This window comes from Phoxinus phoxinus (assembly GCF_949152265.1).
Source record: "Phoxinus phoxinus genome assembly, chromosome: 14".
Classification (NCBI taxonomy): domain Eukaryota; kingdom Metazoa; phylum Chordata; class Actinopteri; order Cypriniformes; family Leuciscidae; genus Phoxinus; species Phoxinus phoxinus.
The window spans coordinates 4,926,158-4,945,689 of NC_136889.1; the positions used below are offsets into that span (position 1 = coordinate 4,926,158).

A 19,532-nucleotide genomic window follows, 5' to 3' on the forward strand; every position below is an offset into this window, starting at 1 on the left:
CTGCAGTTAACTATCCCTTTAAGGTGGTGGGGTTTGTCAGAAAAAAAAAAAAATTCTGTACCTCCATGAAATACCTTCAAGTTAGCCTACATGTCGCCACCATACACATCAGTATAAATGCTCCTGATAAAAGATTTATTAAAGCATTAACATCACAAACCACTGTAAATTTAACATAAAAGCAAGCAGACTGCGTGCATGGTTTGCCATGACTGAATGCGCGCAAAGTGCGCTCCCTTAATAATTCCTAAAAAGCTGACATCAGTTCATCACGATCTAATACATCTCTGTTATTATCAATGAAGCTGACTGCATAGTGAATCTTTCATAATATCTTTTGTAATCAGAGGATTTGCCAGCATGCAGAATTCAGCACTGAACAAAAAGTCCGTTTTGAGCGGTGAGGGGATTCTCTCTTAAATGTTTCTGATTGGCCATTGCGTTCATGAAATCAACACATATGTCTGTGATTTTGCTACATCGCTCAACGCTGCAAACATGTTACAAATAGAAACTGTGGCCTGTAAATCGTTTTGTTTTAGTTGTTCTTGTTGCTTTTCTTCAACAGATGAATAACAATGCATTCGTTTTTATATGTTTTATAAATAGATCATTTATATTTAATCGTTTTATTCTCCCTCAGCCCGCACACAGAGGGAGTGCATTACCGCCCGCGCTCGCACTCGGCCATCAAATCTAGTCCCGCGCCGCACGTCTCTAGATCAAGGGCCCGGCCCGAGTACAGCGGCGGGAAATATCGGGCTCGGGCAGACTATAGACTTTTTTGAGATGCGCCTTGCCTCACCTGAAATGTATGCGAGAGTAGGCGGCTGCAGTGATGGGTGGAGTGAAAAAAAGTGCAGGCAAGCCGGACAGTTTTCTCTTCTCCCAGTGGATCTGACACCTGTGAGATCAAAGATGGATATTGCGGTTGTGTTTATGTGTTTATATATAGGCCTATTTTTTTTTTTTATAAAAATGACATAATCACATAATCCATATAGAGATCGCACTGTCAGAGAGTTTGGGAATATTCACACATAATTTATACACATAAAACATGATATCAGAGTTTTAAAATCAAACATTTTAAAAGAGAACAAAACATCATGGTTGTTTAAACCAATGAGCATTAAGATGTGTCGTCAGCAAGTCGTTTCCCATCATGCTTTTGATCAGCGCAGTCGGTCGAGAGCAACTGCGCGCAACTGCAGAATCCGACACGTCCGCCGCGAGAGTTTTTTGACATACGTCAGCATGACATCAGAGCCAGGCGGACCGCACTCGGACACTTTTCTAACCAGCATGCATCTCGCGCTGATCACCGGTGATCGGTTCTGCGCAGATTTTGCTCATCTCAAACGAGCCTCATCTAAGCTCTAAACAGGACAGAGTAACACGGCGGATATCGCTCATATACATTTTTTGACGACGTATTTAAGGCGGCAGGCGTGTGTTGCTTAGGCGGCCGCCTTAGTTCCAAAGTGCTGTGGGAAACCCTGGAGCAGAGGTGGGTAGAGTATCCAAAAACTGTACTCAAGTAAAAGTACAAGTACTTCTAGAAATATTTACTCAAAGTAAAAGTAAAAGTAACAATCTTAATAGTTACTTGAGTAAGAGTAAAAAAGTATCCAATGAGAAAACTACTCAAGTAGTTAGTTACTAGTTACTTCGGATCATAGGCCGATATATATGATATATATATAAAACATGATATGATTTAGATATTTTTTATTTAAATGACTATTATTATCATAATTAGTATCCAATGAGAAAAGTATCCAATGAGAAAACTACTCAAGTAGCTATAGTTAGTTACTTCGGATCATAGGCCTATATATGATATATATATATATATATATATATATATATATATATATATATATATATATATATATAAAACATGATATTATTTAGATATTTTTTATTTAAATGACTATTATTATCATAATTAGATAGGCTATCTTTGCCACAAAAACAGAAGAGACAAGCATTATTTCTGCCATCTGTAGCCCGAAAATCATTGCCTGTCCTTTGGTTTGTATAATAGTAACTTATACAACTACAGTTGGATTATTAGACAATGTCGAAATATAGTGAATCTGCAGAGTTTTGCATTTAAAGGCATGTAAAGGGAAACATTGACACCGAGAAGAAAGAGTTAAAACTCTTCACATGTGCTCGCGCTGACCGCTACTGAACATCTGAACACAAACGACGATCAAACGCACATCGACGGATCTTCTTCTGTCTGTTCTCCAAAATGTAGCTAATCAAATGTATATTTCTGCATGCATGTTTAAACTGGTCAACAGTGTCTAAGGCAGGCAAAGGCATTCGTTTTCAAGTTGAGTTCGCACGCCACTGCGCAATACACACACATTACCGCGGGATGGCGGGTGTTCATTTCATATGTGGACAATGCTTATTTATTGTATAAAGTAATGGGCCTATGTCCAAAAAAACGGGTAATGTCATACTTTGAAGTAGTGCTATCATATTGTAATAATCTGTTTGGTTGTAAAATGTATTACCTGAATGAAATTAAATCGAATATCGTCCTGTGGAACGATATTCGTTCCACAGGATATATCGTCCTCAGCATACGAAGATAATAGAGATCTTCATCGCTGGCAAAAATTATGCATTTGCAGATTTGCTTTCACTTGACTGTACTGTAGGTCCACAGCCACGTCATCCAGCTTTCTTGATGTTCTTAAATCTTCCTGTTACGACTCCGAGTCGAGTGTGAATTGAAAGCGCTTCAGACGATTCAGTGCGTGTAGGAAACTGAACAGATCATACAAACTGATTCGCGAACCGATTTAGACAGATCTGCCCACTTGTTTGATGAAGTCTTTGAACAGAATCGACTCAAAAGAGTGATTCATTTGTGAATTGAGCATCGCTCATGCCCAGAAAAAAGATACAGCGCGCTTGGAATAAACTACGCATTTAACAACACTTACTGCATTAAAATAAAGTAACGAGAGGAACGTCGCTCAACGTAACGAAGTAAAAGTACCGTTTTTTTATTAGAAATGTACTCGAGTAAAAGTAAAAAGTACCCACATTTAAATCTACTCTTAAAAGTACAATTTTCCCCAAAAAATACTCAAGTAAATGTAACGAAGTAAATGTACTTCGTTACTACCCACCTCTGCCCTGGAGGCACTATCATTTATAATTAAATATAAACACTTGAGATAGTAAAAAAAAAAAAATCTTGCTGAGTATACTACAAATACATTTACATATTTATTTGATTTTTAAAAATGTATTATTTGTTTATAAATCTCTCAGCAACCAAGCCCCCAAATACCTTACTGACTTAATTGTCACTCACAATCCACCCAGATCACTAGATCAAGAGATCAACATCTCTTGTCTGTCCCACGATCTCGCTTAAAGTGGTCGAGCTTTCGCAGTGGTCGGCCCTAAGTTGTGGAACAACCAACCAACCTAATAAAAACAACTTTTTACTCCTGTGCGTTTAATGTACCGTAACTTTTATGTTTCTTGCCCTGTTTTGTTTTTCTTACTTTACTGTAGGCCTACAGCACTTTGGCCAACCAAGGTTGATTTGAAATGTGCTTTATAAATAAAATGTATTTGATTTGATGTGCTTAATATAAATACCCTGCAACTTGTACTTTTAGTATACTAAACTGGTATACTCCTTCACGTGCACGAGCAAAACAGAGGGGAAGGGGTAAGGGGTAGAATTGGGATTGGGCCTTAAAGTCTGCTAAATTGGAACAACTATTTTTGTGCTTAATCCACTTTAATTATCCAGAAATAGTGCTGATGTTCAACTAAATATATACTTAAGTATATTTGATTGGGCAAAAGTTAAACTATTGCAAGTATACTTTAGGTACACTTTTAATATATTGCTTTTAAAGACTGATATTATACAGTGATCATAATATCCTTAGTAATAGTGATATTAAAACACTTTTTAGGAATAATCATAATTTGATAGTTTAATCATAATTTTATATCAGTAATCCTTAAGTGATATGTCATTAAAAATGTTAATAGCTTAATATGAAATATATATATATATTTTTAAATAGATTTTGGTATAGTTTTCTTTTTTTTATTACGATGACATGAACAAAACCTTTGAGTCTTTCTGTACTCATTTACATATTTGGTTTGAAACCTCAAACAACCAGTGCACTGAATCTCAGTCCTTGGGCCTATTCACTGATCAGATAGCGGTGTGTTATACTGTTTAATTTACTCCTGGCCACATAAATGTCTCTGCAAAATGAATATAAATCCAATCTTCAGTTCTTACACTATAGGCTATAGTTCTAATCACCAAAAGCAACCGCTATGCGCTGCAATTTATTTGTCATCAGCTTATTTCAAAATCAAGGCCGCAATGGGAGAGAGAGCTGTGTCATCACTGGGGAGTGAATATAGCACTCACCACTTTTAATGAAATTTGAGCTTTCAGAATCTGACACCAAAGGTTGAATTTGTTGACAGTTTGTGTGTCTGCTTGCTGAGGTAAAATGCTCAACTGTTCATCATGGCGTGACACATCATGTGGCGATGTGTTGTAGTAGCAGTGTCTGCCAGCATAACACGCTCTCACACGTTTATCTTTTTTTACCATTTTGGGAGGAGAAAAATTTACACATGTAGCTTCACTAATATGTACACTTAAAGTACTTTGACCTAATGTACTAATATGTACTTTTAAAGTACTAATATGTACTTTTAAAGTACTAGTATGTACACTCAAAGTACTACACTTAAAGTATATGTACCTTTAAGGTACTTTTATGTACCATTTAGGGTGTAAGAAACAGCTGGCCCTGGGACAGCGTTGTACCTTTTTTTTCCTGAGTGTTCATGTCCAATTTCATCTGGAATGTGCCTCAAACCTCCTCCTGTCCTGAAGTGGTTTGAGGGAGTGTATTTAAACCCCAAAAGCATTTCAGAGGGCATTTACACCTATTTACACAGTCAGATCATGATCTGATCCAGTCAGAGAAAATGCATGACGTGACCACCAGGTGTAAATACGCCCTTTGTTGTGTGTGTGGTCCTGGTAAACCCTTCATTATGGGGTCAACATTTGGGCATTTTTTGGTCCCTGTGAGGAACACAGCTTATAAATCATACTAAGTGATGTGTTTTGAAAATGTAAAAATGCTTCAAATGTTCTGTGATTAGTAGGTTTATGGATAGAGTTAGGGACAAACACAAGTTCTGAAGAGTAGATTAGGGTTAGATTGAGAATCGGTCCTTCATTGTCTGATTGAATAGGTTTATCTCCATTGCACATTCTTTCCCCCCCTGGGACAATTGTGAATAAGTATCACCATATTTAAATAACCTAGTTCCCAAACCAGCATTCATTGTAAGAATAAAAGCCACAGTGTCTAGGTAACATTGCAAGTGACTGAATTTGAGACACAAAAGGCTGTCTGTCAGTTTTGAGCAGAAGGGCAGCAGGAGATCAGGCAGTGGAGCTGATTGTTGTAAAGACTTTTGCAATGTCAGACAAAGCACAAAGCTTGAGGATTTGCCATATTTTGACGTATTGTAGATAATTTCACTTCTTCCATTGAAAGGGTTTTATTATGCAAAACTTTGACTGAAATATGATTGAATGTTCTGTTTGAAACGTCATTATAGAAGTAAAATTGCTGTTTTATGTTGACTGTAAGGTGTTTTTCATTTGTCAGTGACGTGTTCCTCTTGTTTGTCTTTTATTTCAGATGAGAACATGACCTCCAGAACAAACTCCAGTACATATGTTCTGTCTATATTGTGTGTAATCCTGCTGTGTTCAACAGTCCTTCTGTTATGGTTATACTGCCGCCGTGACAAGTAGAGATGACTTCATGTTACGGACTCATTCCAATGAATAGCTTTAATTCAGCTAGACCATTTAGGGCTTTAATGGTCAGTAGCAATACTTTGTAATTGATACGGAACTTAATAGGTAACCAGTGTAGAGATGATAAAATTGGTGTTATATGATCATATTTTCTTGACTTAGTAAGAACTCTAGCAGCTGCATTTTGGACTAACTGTAGCTTGTTTACGGAGGATGCAGGACAACCAGCTAATAAAGCATTACAGTAATCTAGTCTCGAGGTCATGAACTAACTTTTCTGCATCAGAAACAGAGAGCATGTTACGTAGCTTAGCAATGTTTCCAAGGTGGAAAAAAGGCTGTTCTTGTGACATTTGAAATATGATTTTCAAAAGACAAGTTGCAGTCTAGTATAACACCCAGATCTTTTACTGTAGAGTATAAAGTAACAGGACGTCCTTCTAGATTAAGGTTGTATTGTAAGAGGTTTTTTGGACCAATCAGTAATACCTCCGTTTTATCTGAATTTAATAGAAGAAAATTACACGTCATCCAATATTTTATATCTTTAACACACTCTGTCATTTTAGATAATTTAGTGTTATCATCTGGTCGTGGTGAAATATATAGCTGAGTGTCATCAGCATAACAGTGGAAACTTATTCCATGTTTTCTTATAATATTACATTCCGATCTCACGGCAATTCGTACGAATTTTACGAGGTGGCTAATTCGTACCAATTCATACGACCTCACTCGTACGAATTTGTAAGTTTTTTGCTAAATCGTACATATTTTACGATTTGCCAAAATCGTATGAATTCATACGAATGACCTACCCCTGACCCCGCCCCTAAACCCAACCATCACGTGGGTTTAGACTAATCGTACAAATTCGTACGAGTGAGGTCGTACAAATTCGTACGAATTAGCCACCTTTTAATCACTCGTACAAATTCGTACGAATTGGTCGTGAGATAGTGTTGAATATTACCAAGTGGCAGCATATAAATTGAGAATAGCAGGGGGCCTAATACAGATCCCTGCGGCACTCCATAATTTACTGATGTTATCTTTGATTTTTCCCCATTTAAATGGACAAAATGGTAACGGTCTGATAGGTACGATCTAAACCAGCTTAATGCCTGTCCTTGAACACCAGTGTAATTTTGAAGTCGATCTAAGAGTATTTTATGATCTATAGTGTCAAACGCAGCACTAAGATCGAGTAAAACTAGTATTGAGATACAGCCTTGGTCAGAAGCTAAAAGTAAATCATTAGTGATTTTAACCAGCGCAGTTTCTGTGCTATGATGTGGCCTGAATCCTGACTGAAATTTTTCATAGATATCGTTTTCTTGCTAGAAAGAACACAATTGAGCGGACACAACTTTTTCTAGTATTTTAGACATAAATGGAAGATTTTAAATGGGTCTGTAATTTGCTAGGTTATTTGGATCTAATTGTGGTTTCTTAATAAGAGGTTTTATAACTGCCAGCTTGAACGTTTTTGGAACGTGACCTAAAGATAGAGACGAGTTAATAATATTGAGAAGAGGCTCTTCCACTATAGGTAACACTTCTTTCAGTAGTTTAGTGGGTATTGGATCTAATAAACATTTGCTTTGTCAGACAAAATGGTGGATGGCGAAGTATGATTGGTCAGATCACCTGTCAATCAAGCTCCCTGCGAAGGGTCAATTGCAATCCATTAGTTTAGCTTGCACTCCCAAATCCTTCACTAGTGACTGTGTACAACCTGAAAAAAAGGCTTTTAAGCCTTTATAAAAAGAATCAAGAATAGTCCTAAGAAATTTTAAAAAATGATATTTCGCAGAATTGACGGCTACTTTTAAAATGTCCGTTAATGTCAAAAGGTGTCCCTAAAGTGATGCAATTACAATATCTAGCAATGCCTGAAACTTAGCTATAAGACTGATATATTTAAAAACATTGACTGTACGAATATTTGTTTCTGTATAAAGATGGCAAAGCACTGAAAGTCATTGTAAATGCTGATGTCAAAGGGTCACACACACACACACACAAACACACACACATATTAAAATGAACAGAATAAAACGAGGTTGATGAGAGGTATTTTATTTTTTTATACTTTAGTACAAAAATGATTAGGCATGCATAGCCTTGATGTTTAAGTCATTTTCAATGACAGTATTTATTATGGGTCATGTTTGTAGTTTCATAAAATGAAAGGATTTTTGATAACATTATTAATCATGAAAATCAGTCAAAAATTATATAGTATTTCAGCCGTGTAATCCACATAACACTCCAGTTTACAGAAACGACACCTCTCACATTTCAAATCATGTCCGTTAAAAAGAGGTTTTGAATCAGCTGTAAATTTAAATATCGATGATGACGAAGATGTCTGGCTTTTCTGTATCATGTACCTGCATAGCAGAGTATGTGATTGCTTTCACTTCTGTACCCTGCGAAACAAGAAAATAAAAGCATTAAAACCTTTGGAGTCTGATGCCTGTTTAAATGAGAGTGTAATTTATGCACCACAGGGAATTTTAATGTGCTTGAGTAACCCGGGCCAGACACAACAGTGTCCGGCTCAACCAATGGTTTGCTTGGACATTCTTCAGTGACTGGCTCAGTTTAGTCAATATAAAAGGATCTGCTCGAATTAATATATGTAGTACATGTTCACAAACACTTTCACAAGTTAAATAATGTAGAACACCTGGAACAACAGTGTTCTGTAGTTAGAAAGACTTTATTATGTTTGGAAACAAGTGGACTGACACTGACTAATGTTCCACTATTCATAACATATTTTAGAGATAAATCAGACTTGGGTATATAGACAGCTCTGTAAAAATGTCAAGACACATCGTACACGATTTTACAAGATTACAAGTTTGGTAAGTATGAGCATAATGTAATAAACAGTATTTAAGTTTAAGCCTATAACATAGTAGTCAGTATCAACACAGTCATGTTTGTATAGCTCCAATCTACTCCAATATCTGTGTGACAGTTACATTTCAATAGTATATTTCAAATCAGGATTTAAATCTGATAATAACCGCATCATAAATGTAGCTTAAATCATCTAACAACAACAACAAAAAAGAAGGTATTTTTCAGACTGGTCCAGCTAATGCACATGTACTACAAAAAGAATACTGTATGGATTCCATATTGAGCATTACGATTTATCCCATTATTTTTATATGATTAGACTGACTCTTCCCATTATATTTGGGAATTTTCTGTACTCTGGTTCAGTGCTGTAGAAATGCAAGCAACCAAAAAAATGTCCAATCTAGTGCTGGGCAACGATTAATCGCATCCAAAAATAAAAGTTTGTGTTTAAATAATATATGTATGTGTACTGTGTATAATTATTTTTTTATATATAAATACACACACATGCATGTATATATTTAAGATAAATGTGATAGGGATGATAAATCCCTAATGCATAGTGGTTGAGGTCAGCTAGAAGAGTTTGGTTAGATGTTATGCATGCATTTCCTACAATCAATTAAAGGAACCGTATGTAAGAAATGTATTTCATGTATTAATCATAAAATGGCCCTGATATGTCAGTAGACATTAAGAAATCATGTTCATTTCAAATACTTATATCACTGACAACAATAGTCCGGCCAGGATATTGTCATTTAAAAGTGAAGTTGCAGCGCTCAACTGATGTTGATGTTGTCATGTTGTGTTTGGGCCTGATGCGCCACCCTCCACCTTTCTACCAATCACGAAGTCAGTAGTGTTTCGGCCTCCGGGTTGCCAGCTCTGCTCTAGTCTTGCCATTGGAAGCTCCTTGTAGCAGCCGACGTTCCTGCTGGATCCTGCAGCCTATCTGGCAACCTCGAGTCAGGGGGAGGGGATACAGCGCTCTACAGTAATTTGAAAGTGATTGCAGTACCAGTTTTGGCCACAATCTTACATACGGTTCCTTTAAGTGATTTTGTGGTCATTTTAATGTTTCTTTGCCCATCTTGAATTTATGACGAATTACTTTTTCTATAGTGTTTTGTTGCTTGCAGAAGGCACGATAATTATGAAATTCACATGACACTGCGACGACTTGAAAGGAAATGTATATTTATAGTTCCAGCCTCCATTTGTTAATGAAGTCGGAATGAACAAGCGTTGCGTCATAATCCCAGTGCATTTCCATAATGGATGATCAACAAACCGTTAATGGCCATTAATGCGTTTTCTTTATAGGCTTCATTAGCAAAGAAAAGCAATATCAACCACATGAGCTACTGTTTAGATTGGTTTAAATGGTTTACATAAAACAATGCGTAACACAAATGTGTTTTTATTTATAGACCACCACAGCGGTGGTCTTTAAACACGCCACGGACAGACGGGGACAGTACCTGTGGGTGCTTATTTATGCTGAATTCTTCACCCCATCTACAAATTAAAAAGGGAGAAAGAATAAAAGTTATTTTAGGTAAACATCATTCGCACCTGTAGGTCTCAGAAATCTGAAATCCCCAGTTCCAAATACTGGCAGTGAGTCAGGAATGTGGGGCCATATTCAGGGCGAGGGGAAATCAAGCAGTGAAAGTTTATTTGATGCTTGGTCAAATAGCTTGACTAGTCACAACGAAAGGCTCGTGACTGCCCATGCAGGCTTTTTAGCACAGAACTGAAAGTTAAACTTGGATCTGAAGGCTGAATTTCATTTTAGCCATTTCTCAGGTAGAGCCAATATTTCTTTTTCTGCATTCTCTGGAATTTGTAAAGCATAATAACAACTGGTTGCATAGGATTTTATCACACAATTTTCCATTATATAAAGTTGAATATAGAAGTATGTCCAACTTTACCCAAATAAATACAGTATACTCACAAAAAGCAATATATACAGTAGTGGCTAAAGGTGATGTCTAGAGTTGACGTTCAACTCGTCAGTGAAGTTCAATTAAACCATCAAAATATGAGGAAAATATTTAATATATTTTTTAAATATTTTAAATAAGAGTGAAGAACAAAACACTTGGTTAAGGTATTCATCTGACAAAATGATTTGACAAAAAAAAACGTAAACTACTACTTTTTTTAACAGGTTTTATTTTACGATGCAGAAAAGTGTGTAAATGTGAAAAACATACACGGACTATAACATAATCAGTTATTAATATAGTTTGCTGTTTATTTGGTTCTCTCTTGTTTTTGCATGCGTTCATCATTTCTTTGTATGACTGCCTGGCCCAAAATAAAATTATCTCCGCTCAATTTTATTGCATTATCACAAATAAAACAACTGACTTTAGCAATATGTTTACAAAATCTTTAACACAATTTTTAATAATATTTGAATAGATGAAAATGTGAATTTTCTTAGGCCAGACGTCACTTTTAGCCACTACTGTATCAAATCTCAACTGTTTGATCCTATCTGCTTAATGAGAGATATTATAAACAATAACATTATGATTTTCTGTAAAGCTGCCTTGAAACAATGTGTATTGTGAAAAGCGCTGTATAAATAAATGTAACTTGACTTGACTACACCAAATGATTTGGAAGCTCCTATAATGACACCAATCAAGAGGCAAAAATCATCTTATTCATTTGTAATACACAGGATCAGTGTACTCTTGCGAAATAATTTATTTTGTAAACCGAATATAAATATCAAATATATAATTGTATTATAGCAGGTGTATTGCCTGTCTTTTTTCTTCTTCTTCTTCTTCTTTTTTTTTTCCTCCAGGAAATTTGAGTCAGATGGTGTTTCCTCATTTTCCAAGGAACTCATCCTTTGATTAAATAATTTCATCCAAATGAAAGACTTCCAGTAAAAATCTCACTTTCACAATAAATCCGAATTAACCAATAAAGAATGTAGGATTACATAATTTCCCTATTTGAAGCTTACCGTCTGGCTATGTAGACCCAACCCGAATGAAATGAGGCCATTCAGTTCAAGACAGAAAGGGTAAGTGTTCTGCTCAATGTTTGGCTAAAATAACTCTGTGGACCGTGAGGAACAAGACTTTTGGAAAGAAGGCTCTCAGCATTCCTGGAGTCAGAACTTACCCTATAGAGCGGATTCTGTACTGCATTCGGTCTATGTGCAGCACTTTGACTTCCTGAAAAACAGGAAAAGGTGGCCGACTGTTGGAAAACGGGGAAGACTGAGGTTATAGAAAAACAAACATCAGTGTGTGTGCACGTGTTACCCTTGGGACGAAGAACATATCAGCGCTGAATTTAAAGAGCCAGTCGTCCAAAAAATGGAAAAGGAGTGACTCCATATCGTCTCCTGAAACAAAATAAGAAATAAGAGAAATAAGAAAACACTGACTACAACATAATCAGTTATTAATATTTTGTTGGTTCTCTCTTGTTTTTGCATGTTTTCATACTTTCTTTGTACACAGCCTGGTCCATAATTATGTCTGCACAATGTTTCCTCGCGCAATCACAAATAATAAAACGGACTCCAAGCACAACTACGCAATAAGCTTACAAAATCTTTAACATTTTTTAAATAATATTTGAATAAAGGCTGAAAATATACAATTTTCATGGCAGGACATCAATTTTGGCTGATGAGCAATGAAAAACAAAATGACAATTAATCAATTGCTTTTGCGTAAAGGAATTGTTTTGAACCTTTTTGACTCCAAGCATCTAAGCTGATGTGAACCAGAAGTAAATAAACTCAAAAATACGATCTCAGTTTAATATTGTACTTTTTTTCTCTGTTGAATCACGAAAATAGCTTGTTTTCAGTGTTTTGCTCCATAAAAGTCAAACGGAATAATTAAGCACTATAAATGAGGTCTTTGTCTCATAAAATGTTTTGGTAATCTGAAGTCAAGCAACGGCCTCTCATTTCTGCCTCTGCAAACTTTGAGAACCACTAGACTCAACTAACTAAGATTGAATTAATTCGTAAGTCTACTCCTCAGCAGTAGACATACCACGGTTTAATTATGATGACAGAATCCAACTTAATTTCCGGAATTATGTTTTTTCTGGAATGTGGTCTAGTCTGGCTTCAAGTATTTACTTGCAGAACAAACTCTCCTCTGATTCTGGCTGGGTTATTCACTAGATTCCAGTACACACTTCACCACACTGTAGGGCTGGGTGTCACCATGCACCTCATGATACGATACACATCATCGTAAATATAACAAATTCAGTAAATCATGAGTGAATCACGACTGAAACTGCCAAACAAGAAAAAGATAAAGACTTGCTCCGTGTGGCCAGACTGTGTGGACGTTCTCCAGGCCAAAAGCTTATCAAAACCCAGCTATTCTAAGAAAAACCCGCTCAATGCAAATCAAGGTTGAAAAGGGGCGTTTTTATCTCCTTAGCAGGATAATGCAATTCCCCAGGAAACCGGATCAAAAAAGGAAATTGGAATCCGTATCAAAAAAGGAAATTGGAAAGCTAATCAAAAAAGGAAATTCGAAAGCGGATCAAAAAAGGACAAATACTTCAAAGAGAATTAGCAAATATGACTAAAATATTCAAAAAGAAAACATATTTAATGCCAACAGTAAGAATAATCCAATTTAAGTGCAAAAAAAGTGCCCAATATAAGTGATAGGAATGCAGCGCATTAGCAGGCATTTCCCACACGTTCATGCGCACACCATGACAGCCAAAAAATGTGTCATTTATACATATTGTAGAACATAATGCAGAAGTTTGCACAGTCAAAACTAATCAGGTCCGGCAGCTGTCAAGGACGAGTCGAGTACCAGAGTCCATTCTGGACGGTTTAAAAGATGACCTGATGCTGGACAGGAGTTAAGTATAGTCCTATATTCAGTTTCGATTTTGATTAAATCATTCAATTGTGCTCTGATTTCAGAGTTACAATCATATTTACCAAGAGCCTTCGTGTCATCTCCTGCCACAGGTGGAATATGCATTTCGAGAGTTGGTCAGTCTCCCACTTGGATGATTTATATGCTTATTTCCTCATGGGGAGCATACTACATGTTCTCACACACACAAACAAACAAACTCACACACACACACACACACACACACACTAACTTTCATACAGTATGATTTATATGCCGATTTCCTCATGGGGAGCATACATATTCACACACACACACACACACACTAACTTTCATACAGTATTATTTATATGCTGATTTCCTCATGGGGAGCATACATATTCACACACACACACACACACACACACACAACTTTGTTTTTTCATGTCCTCAGCCAAATGAGTCCAGAGGACTTCCATCCTTCCCACATGCCCATGCCAATTCACTCCTAGACTTATTCCTACAGTTATGCTGTATATAAACAGTTGTGCTGCTTAACATTTTTATATGCTTTATATAAAGAGTGATACACTATCATTCAAAAGTTTGCAGTAAGAAAGTTTATATTTTTTTATTTTTTAGAGAAAATAAATTAGCCTAATTCTTTTATTCAGCAAAGGCACATTCAATTTATTAAGTGTCAGTGAAGACATTTATAATGTCACAAAAGATTTCTGTTTCAAATAAATGCTGTTCTTTTGACATTTAGATTCATCAAAGAATCCTAAAGAAAGCATCACAATTTCCACAAAAATATTAAGCAGCAAAACAGTTTCTGTCAGTTTAGTGTGTGTGCGTGAGATAATCGCAGCTGCTAACACACGTGAGCTCTTGAAACCCCGCCCTCTGCAGCCGCTCATTTGCATTTAAAGGGCCAGGCACAAAACGGTGCGTTTTTGCAAACCCTCAAAGTGACAACTTTAACATGCTATATATAAATATCTGTGTGGTATTTTGTGCTAAAATTTCACACACACACACACTCTGGGGATATCAGAGATTTATGGCATTTTACCACCCCTTCAAGTATTCCAAACTTTTGACCGGTAGTGAAAAGCACCATAAACAGAGCCTTTCTTCTTTAATAACATTCTCATTGTTGTAACTCTCAAATCTCCTTTGTACGTTTCAAACTCACCATGTCACAATCGGTCACATGACACACAAAAACCAATGGAATTTAGCATAAATGTAATTTACAGAAGCTCAAATGAGATTAGAGATAAAAGCCTAAGTTTAGTTTTCCATTTTTGGTGTTATTGATTTAGGGTTTAATACAGTAAAATCCTGTAATTCCAGCTGGTCTGAAAAGAAAAGGTTGAATATTGTTTCGCACCTTCTGATTCTACTTCTACAGTGTCAGTGGGCTCCACAGTTTCTGTATCCGTCATGTAGCCGAACATCCCCATTGCACACTGCTCAAACGCCTCTTCCAGGGAGTCTCCCCACGAGTGAATCCTACAGTAAAACAATAGAGCAAATGCGTCACTATACAATTTTTTATAAACATTTCTTCCTAATCTTCGCTTCAACTTTAGCTGGTTAACCAAACATTCTTGCTCTTCCTGCAAAATTCCCGTACTGAGCCAATGTGAACAACCCATCACATTAATAGTGAATACTTTTCCGGTGAAACCACTGTGTGTTTCCTTCCCATGTTTATTCGTGGAGCTTTGAGATTTCCAGCTAAAAAAAAAAAAAAAAAAGGCAAATACTTACTGGACATCTGCAGTATGATCAAGATCTGAAACAGAAAATCAAATATTTATTTTATGATGACATGATTTTGATTCACAACGAAACCTAAAACCTACTCTTAAAAATAAAGCTTCCAAAAGGGGGTTTTCACAGTGACGCCATGCAAGCATCATTTTGGGTTCCCACAGTCCCCACAAAATCTTAACCCTTAACCACTGTTAAAAAAGGATAACACTTAAGATGTTTGTGGTCAGACTGATTAAGAGATAAAGAGCGATTGCATAAGGAAATATACAAATTTTATATGGCAAACTATATATCATTTTTTAAATTTACTTCTCAACTATACATTTATGCTGTGTTTTTGTGGTATTTTTAAGTTTTTTTTTACCTATTTATGGAATTACCACATTTAGTGGAATGACCACATGTATCCAGAGAGGGCGATAGAGACTCATTCATTTTCACTTTATTTTTCTTGATGCTTAAACTTCTCACAACTTTATTATATATATTTTGTGAAATTTTATTTAAACATTTTTAAATACATAAAAAATCTTTAGTTTTGTCAGAGTTAGAATTTGTTGTTGTTTTCTGATATATCATCATCAACTTTTATTCCAGACTCATGGTCCATTCAGATGGCTCAGACATGACATACAACATACATTTAAAATACAAAATAAAAACAGAAGAAACTACAATACAGCATTTCTATATAGACACTTATACCAGTGTTTCCATAATGATGATTGGTATCGTATGGCACTAAACCTATAGGATTTACTAGTAACATAACCATGCTGTTCCGGGAGTCATTCAGGCGACAAATGAATTTGTAAACGAGTCTCCTCAATAATGCCTGAAAGGTGCTGACCCCTACTTTACAAAACAAGTCACTAGCACTGGAGCCCCTGGGTTTGTTGAGCAGTATCCTCATACAGTCATTATAAGCAACCATGAGCTTCTGCATACTTGCCTTTTTAAACTTAATCCATAACGCAGCAGTATACACAGAAGTGCAATATGCTTTAAACAGGCTAATTTTGACGTCATCCGTACACATGTGGAATTTTCTTACCAACATGTTAGCTTGAGCATATAATATGCGACGCTGCCTGTATATATCCTCATCATCAGATAACTGATCTGTAATGTAATGACCCAGATATTTAATTTTATTACAGACACTCATCACTTGCCCTGACAAATAAAAATCTGGAAAACAAAGATCTTTGTCCTCTTTTGTCCTACAAATCAATACAGCACTCTTTTTGGCATTATACAACACATCATATTTCATCCCATATTCAGAGCAGATATTCAGTAACTGCTGAAAACCAGCACTGCTGGGAGAGAAAATTGCCAAATCATCAGCATACATAAAATGATTAACCAATGTGTTACCAATCATACAACCTGTTTTACATTTTGATAACTGGTTGGATAGCTCATCCATGTAAAAGTTGAATAGAGCTGGCGAGAGTAGCCCCCCCTGACGTAGGCTACCCCAAAGGAGGCAAGGATATATTTTGAATTATCTGCTTTTGCAGAATTATCAGTGTGTGTTATTATTATTATGTGTGTGTGTATGATATAGAAAGTTCGTTCCACTTTGGGTTTATGCTCTAGGACCAGATCTTGATTTAAATGTATTTTTTTTTTAGATTTATGCCAGGTTTGTTTATTATATTGGCTTATTTCTGTAAAAATGCTCTCTGTTGCAGTCATGTTGTGTGTTTGTGTTTGTGTGTGTGTGTGTGTGTGTGTGTGTGTGTGAGATAGAAAGTTCGTTCTACTTTTTATTTATGCTCTAGGACCAGACCTTGGTTTATGTGTAGAAATTTTCAGATTTATAATGGATTTACTTGTATTTTTTTTGACAAACAAAAGAAAAAAAAGTTTTTTTTTTCATTTTACCATTCATTTTTACCATAACTAATCTTAAAATTAGGTGTATGTAGTGAATATATATTATTATATTTTGCTATCGTTACGTAAATTGTGCGTGGTGACGTAAACCTCTTGGCGACTCAAGTCACGTGACCTAATTCATTTTCATGAACTTTCACAATACATTCGCCTGTTAACGCAGTTTACTCAAGTAACGTCCATACATTTACTCATATGTGACTATCATGTATGAATGACATACTTTTAAGGACGTTTAAATCACGATTAAACTACGTTTTGTTTGCGTTTGTCACTGGATCTACATGACGCATGCGGAATAGACAGTGCATTTGATTTCACTTACATTCATATTTCCTGGTGATTGGAGGGTATTTTGACTTTGTTGCTTTTTGCGCTTCCGTGAGATCAAGTTCGCGGTCATTCATTGTCCTGATCTGAGTTATTTTATTCCTCTGTTGGGGTTATTTCCGTGAAAACATGCTAGACATGTGTGAAGACAGAAACAGTGAACTATGTATGTTATCGTATCTCACTAGAGTCAAAATAAAAGTCCCATTAGTAGCTACTGCAGCAAGCAACAACAACAAAATACATATTTGCAACAGTTTTAGAAATGTCATCACATTTTAAATGTATAATGTTTCATGTAACAGTGCAAGGTTGTGGTAATGATCATTGTTGGTAATGATTTACTTGAGCTGTAGGAAAATCCAGCAGTGAGTCGCCCAGAATTTTCCCATTCACTTACTGGAACCACAGTAACCTTATGGTAATGGGGGAGTAGACAGCTAGATCATTTTTTATTACTCCGAACTCATTCAGTAAATACTAACAAGCAACTGGCAGAGACACGTAAACTCTCGGCATCTACTGTGTAAATCACGGCAGGAATGTGAGGAAGCAGTATATTTCCTCAGTGAAGTCACAGGGGTTGAATTTGAGTTGGACACTTTCTCTGGGAGTTGCCCAGAGAGATAAATGTATGAGAAATGAGATGAAAAACACACATGAGGTTGACAATTATAGCTTTATCTATTCCCCGGGTTTAATTAAAGGGGTCATGACATGTTTTTTTTTATTTTATTATTATGTTCCCTTAGGTGCAATTATAGTATTACTATAGTTTTTTTTACAAAAAACTTTTAAAATGTAGTGATTTATGACCTTTTCCCACCCTGTTTCTCATCCTCTGATTCAAACAGTCTGTTTTGGGGGTGTTTCCCCTTTAAGAGTTCAGTGTTAACGCCCACTGTTATGATTGGGTAACGTCAGTGCCTATGCATCAATTATTAACGCCCCCAGCCAGAACATTTGAGGATTTGGAGCAACTGTTTATTAGCGGGTGATGCATGCGAAGCGATGGCTCTTGCAATGATAAAACCTTATTATGTTTGAGCCGGAATCAGAGGAAAATGAATCATGACCACAACAACGAAGACTGGATCAGCCAGTGTCCACATGGAAAGTGAAACTATTTTGAATTAATAAAAAAGTTGTAACCCGAGACACTTGAAAACGGATTATTGTTGCATAATTATCCTATAGCTTAATTTGCTAACAGTTTAACATTATTTAACTAATTTCAATGACATGATAGGGTGTACCACGGACAAAAATGCATGCACAGGCCATCTTTGAAGATGCAGCATTGATAAAGGCAACATTTTTAATTTTCTATCACATGTACATAGGCCTAGACAGGCGACATATTTTCAAGATTCTCTTATACATGTGTTTATATTAGCCAGTGATACAAAGTAAGTTTGCGTCGTCGTTGTTGAGCCCAGAATAGTCGACACAGACTTATCTTTGAGCAACAGTTTTCTAGCAAAGCCAGCATCATATTGGGATTTTTTCTCAAAACAGTCATCCTTATAATGTATAGAACAAACACTTACATTAACACTGCCGTGACTGGGTCGTCCGCAAAATATAAAGTGCATCCATTTTTCCCTGACGACTGGATCTTTCGCAGCGTATTCACAGATGTTGTTTGTCCACAGCCAGGAACAGCACATCTGCGGCGTCGTAATTTCCCTGTACACAGACCCACTCGCTGTCCGTCGACTGAACGCTTGTGAGACGCGGCGCGCGGTCGTGACAACGATACGAAATGAGCGTAGTTGTCTTGCGCTTAAAGCGTAGTTGTCTTGTGCTGGAGGCGGTCATATGCAAACGCTGGTACGTCACTTCGTACCGTGACGTCACTTCTTACCATGGATCCAGAACGAGCTGTATTTAGAGCTTGATTA

The 19,532-nt window shown here is 36.4% G+C and overlaps 2 protein-coding genes across 2 annotated transcripts in view; one reads left to right on the forward strand and one right to left on the reverse strand.

Moving 5' to 3' along the window:
- The window catches only part of LOC307010086 (V-set domain-containing T-cell activation inhibitor 1), a 33,430-nt gene extending 25,487 nt beyond the window's left edge, over nucleotides 1-7,943 (forward strand). The window contains exon 4 of the mRNA XM_079634469.1: nucleotides 5,742-7,943. Within this exon, the coding sequence (XP_079490595.1) occupies nucleotides 5,742-5,857 (116 nt within the window). The 3' untranslated portion in view covers nucleotides 5,858-7,943. The remainder of the gene's footprint in view (nucleotides 1-5,741) is intronic.
- A 216-nt stretch (nucleotides 7,944-8,159) lies between these two features.
- Nucleotides 8,160-17,820, reverse strand: zbtb8os (zinc finger and BTB domain containing 8 opposite strand). The gene is made up of 7 exons (XM_079634470.1): nucleotides 17,624-17,820; nucleotides 15,388-15,412; nucleotides 15,005-15,126; nucleotides 12,043-12,125; nucleotides 11,900-11,952; nucleotides 10,228-10,264; nucleotides 8,160-8,298 (listed from the first exon to the last, which is right to left on the reverse strand). Exons 1-7 carry the CDS (start codon nucleotides 17,703-17,705, stop codon nucleotides 8,212-8,214), a joined length of 489 nt encoding a protein of 162 aa, XP_079490596.1. The 5' UTR covers nucleotides 17,706-17,820; the 3' UTR covers nucleotides 8,160-8,211.
- Nucleotides 17,821-19,532: the final 1,712 nt, after the last annotated feature.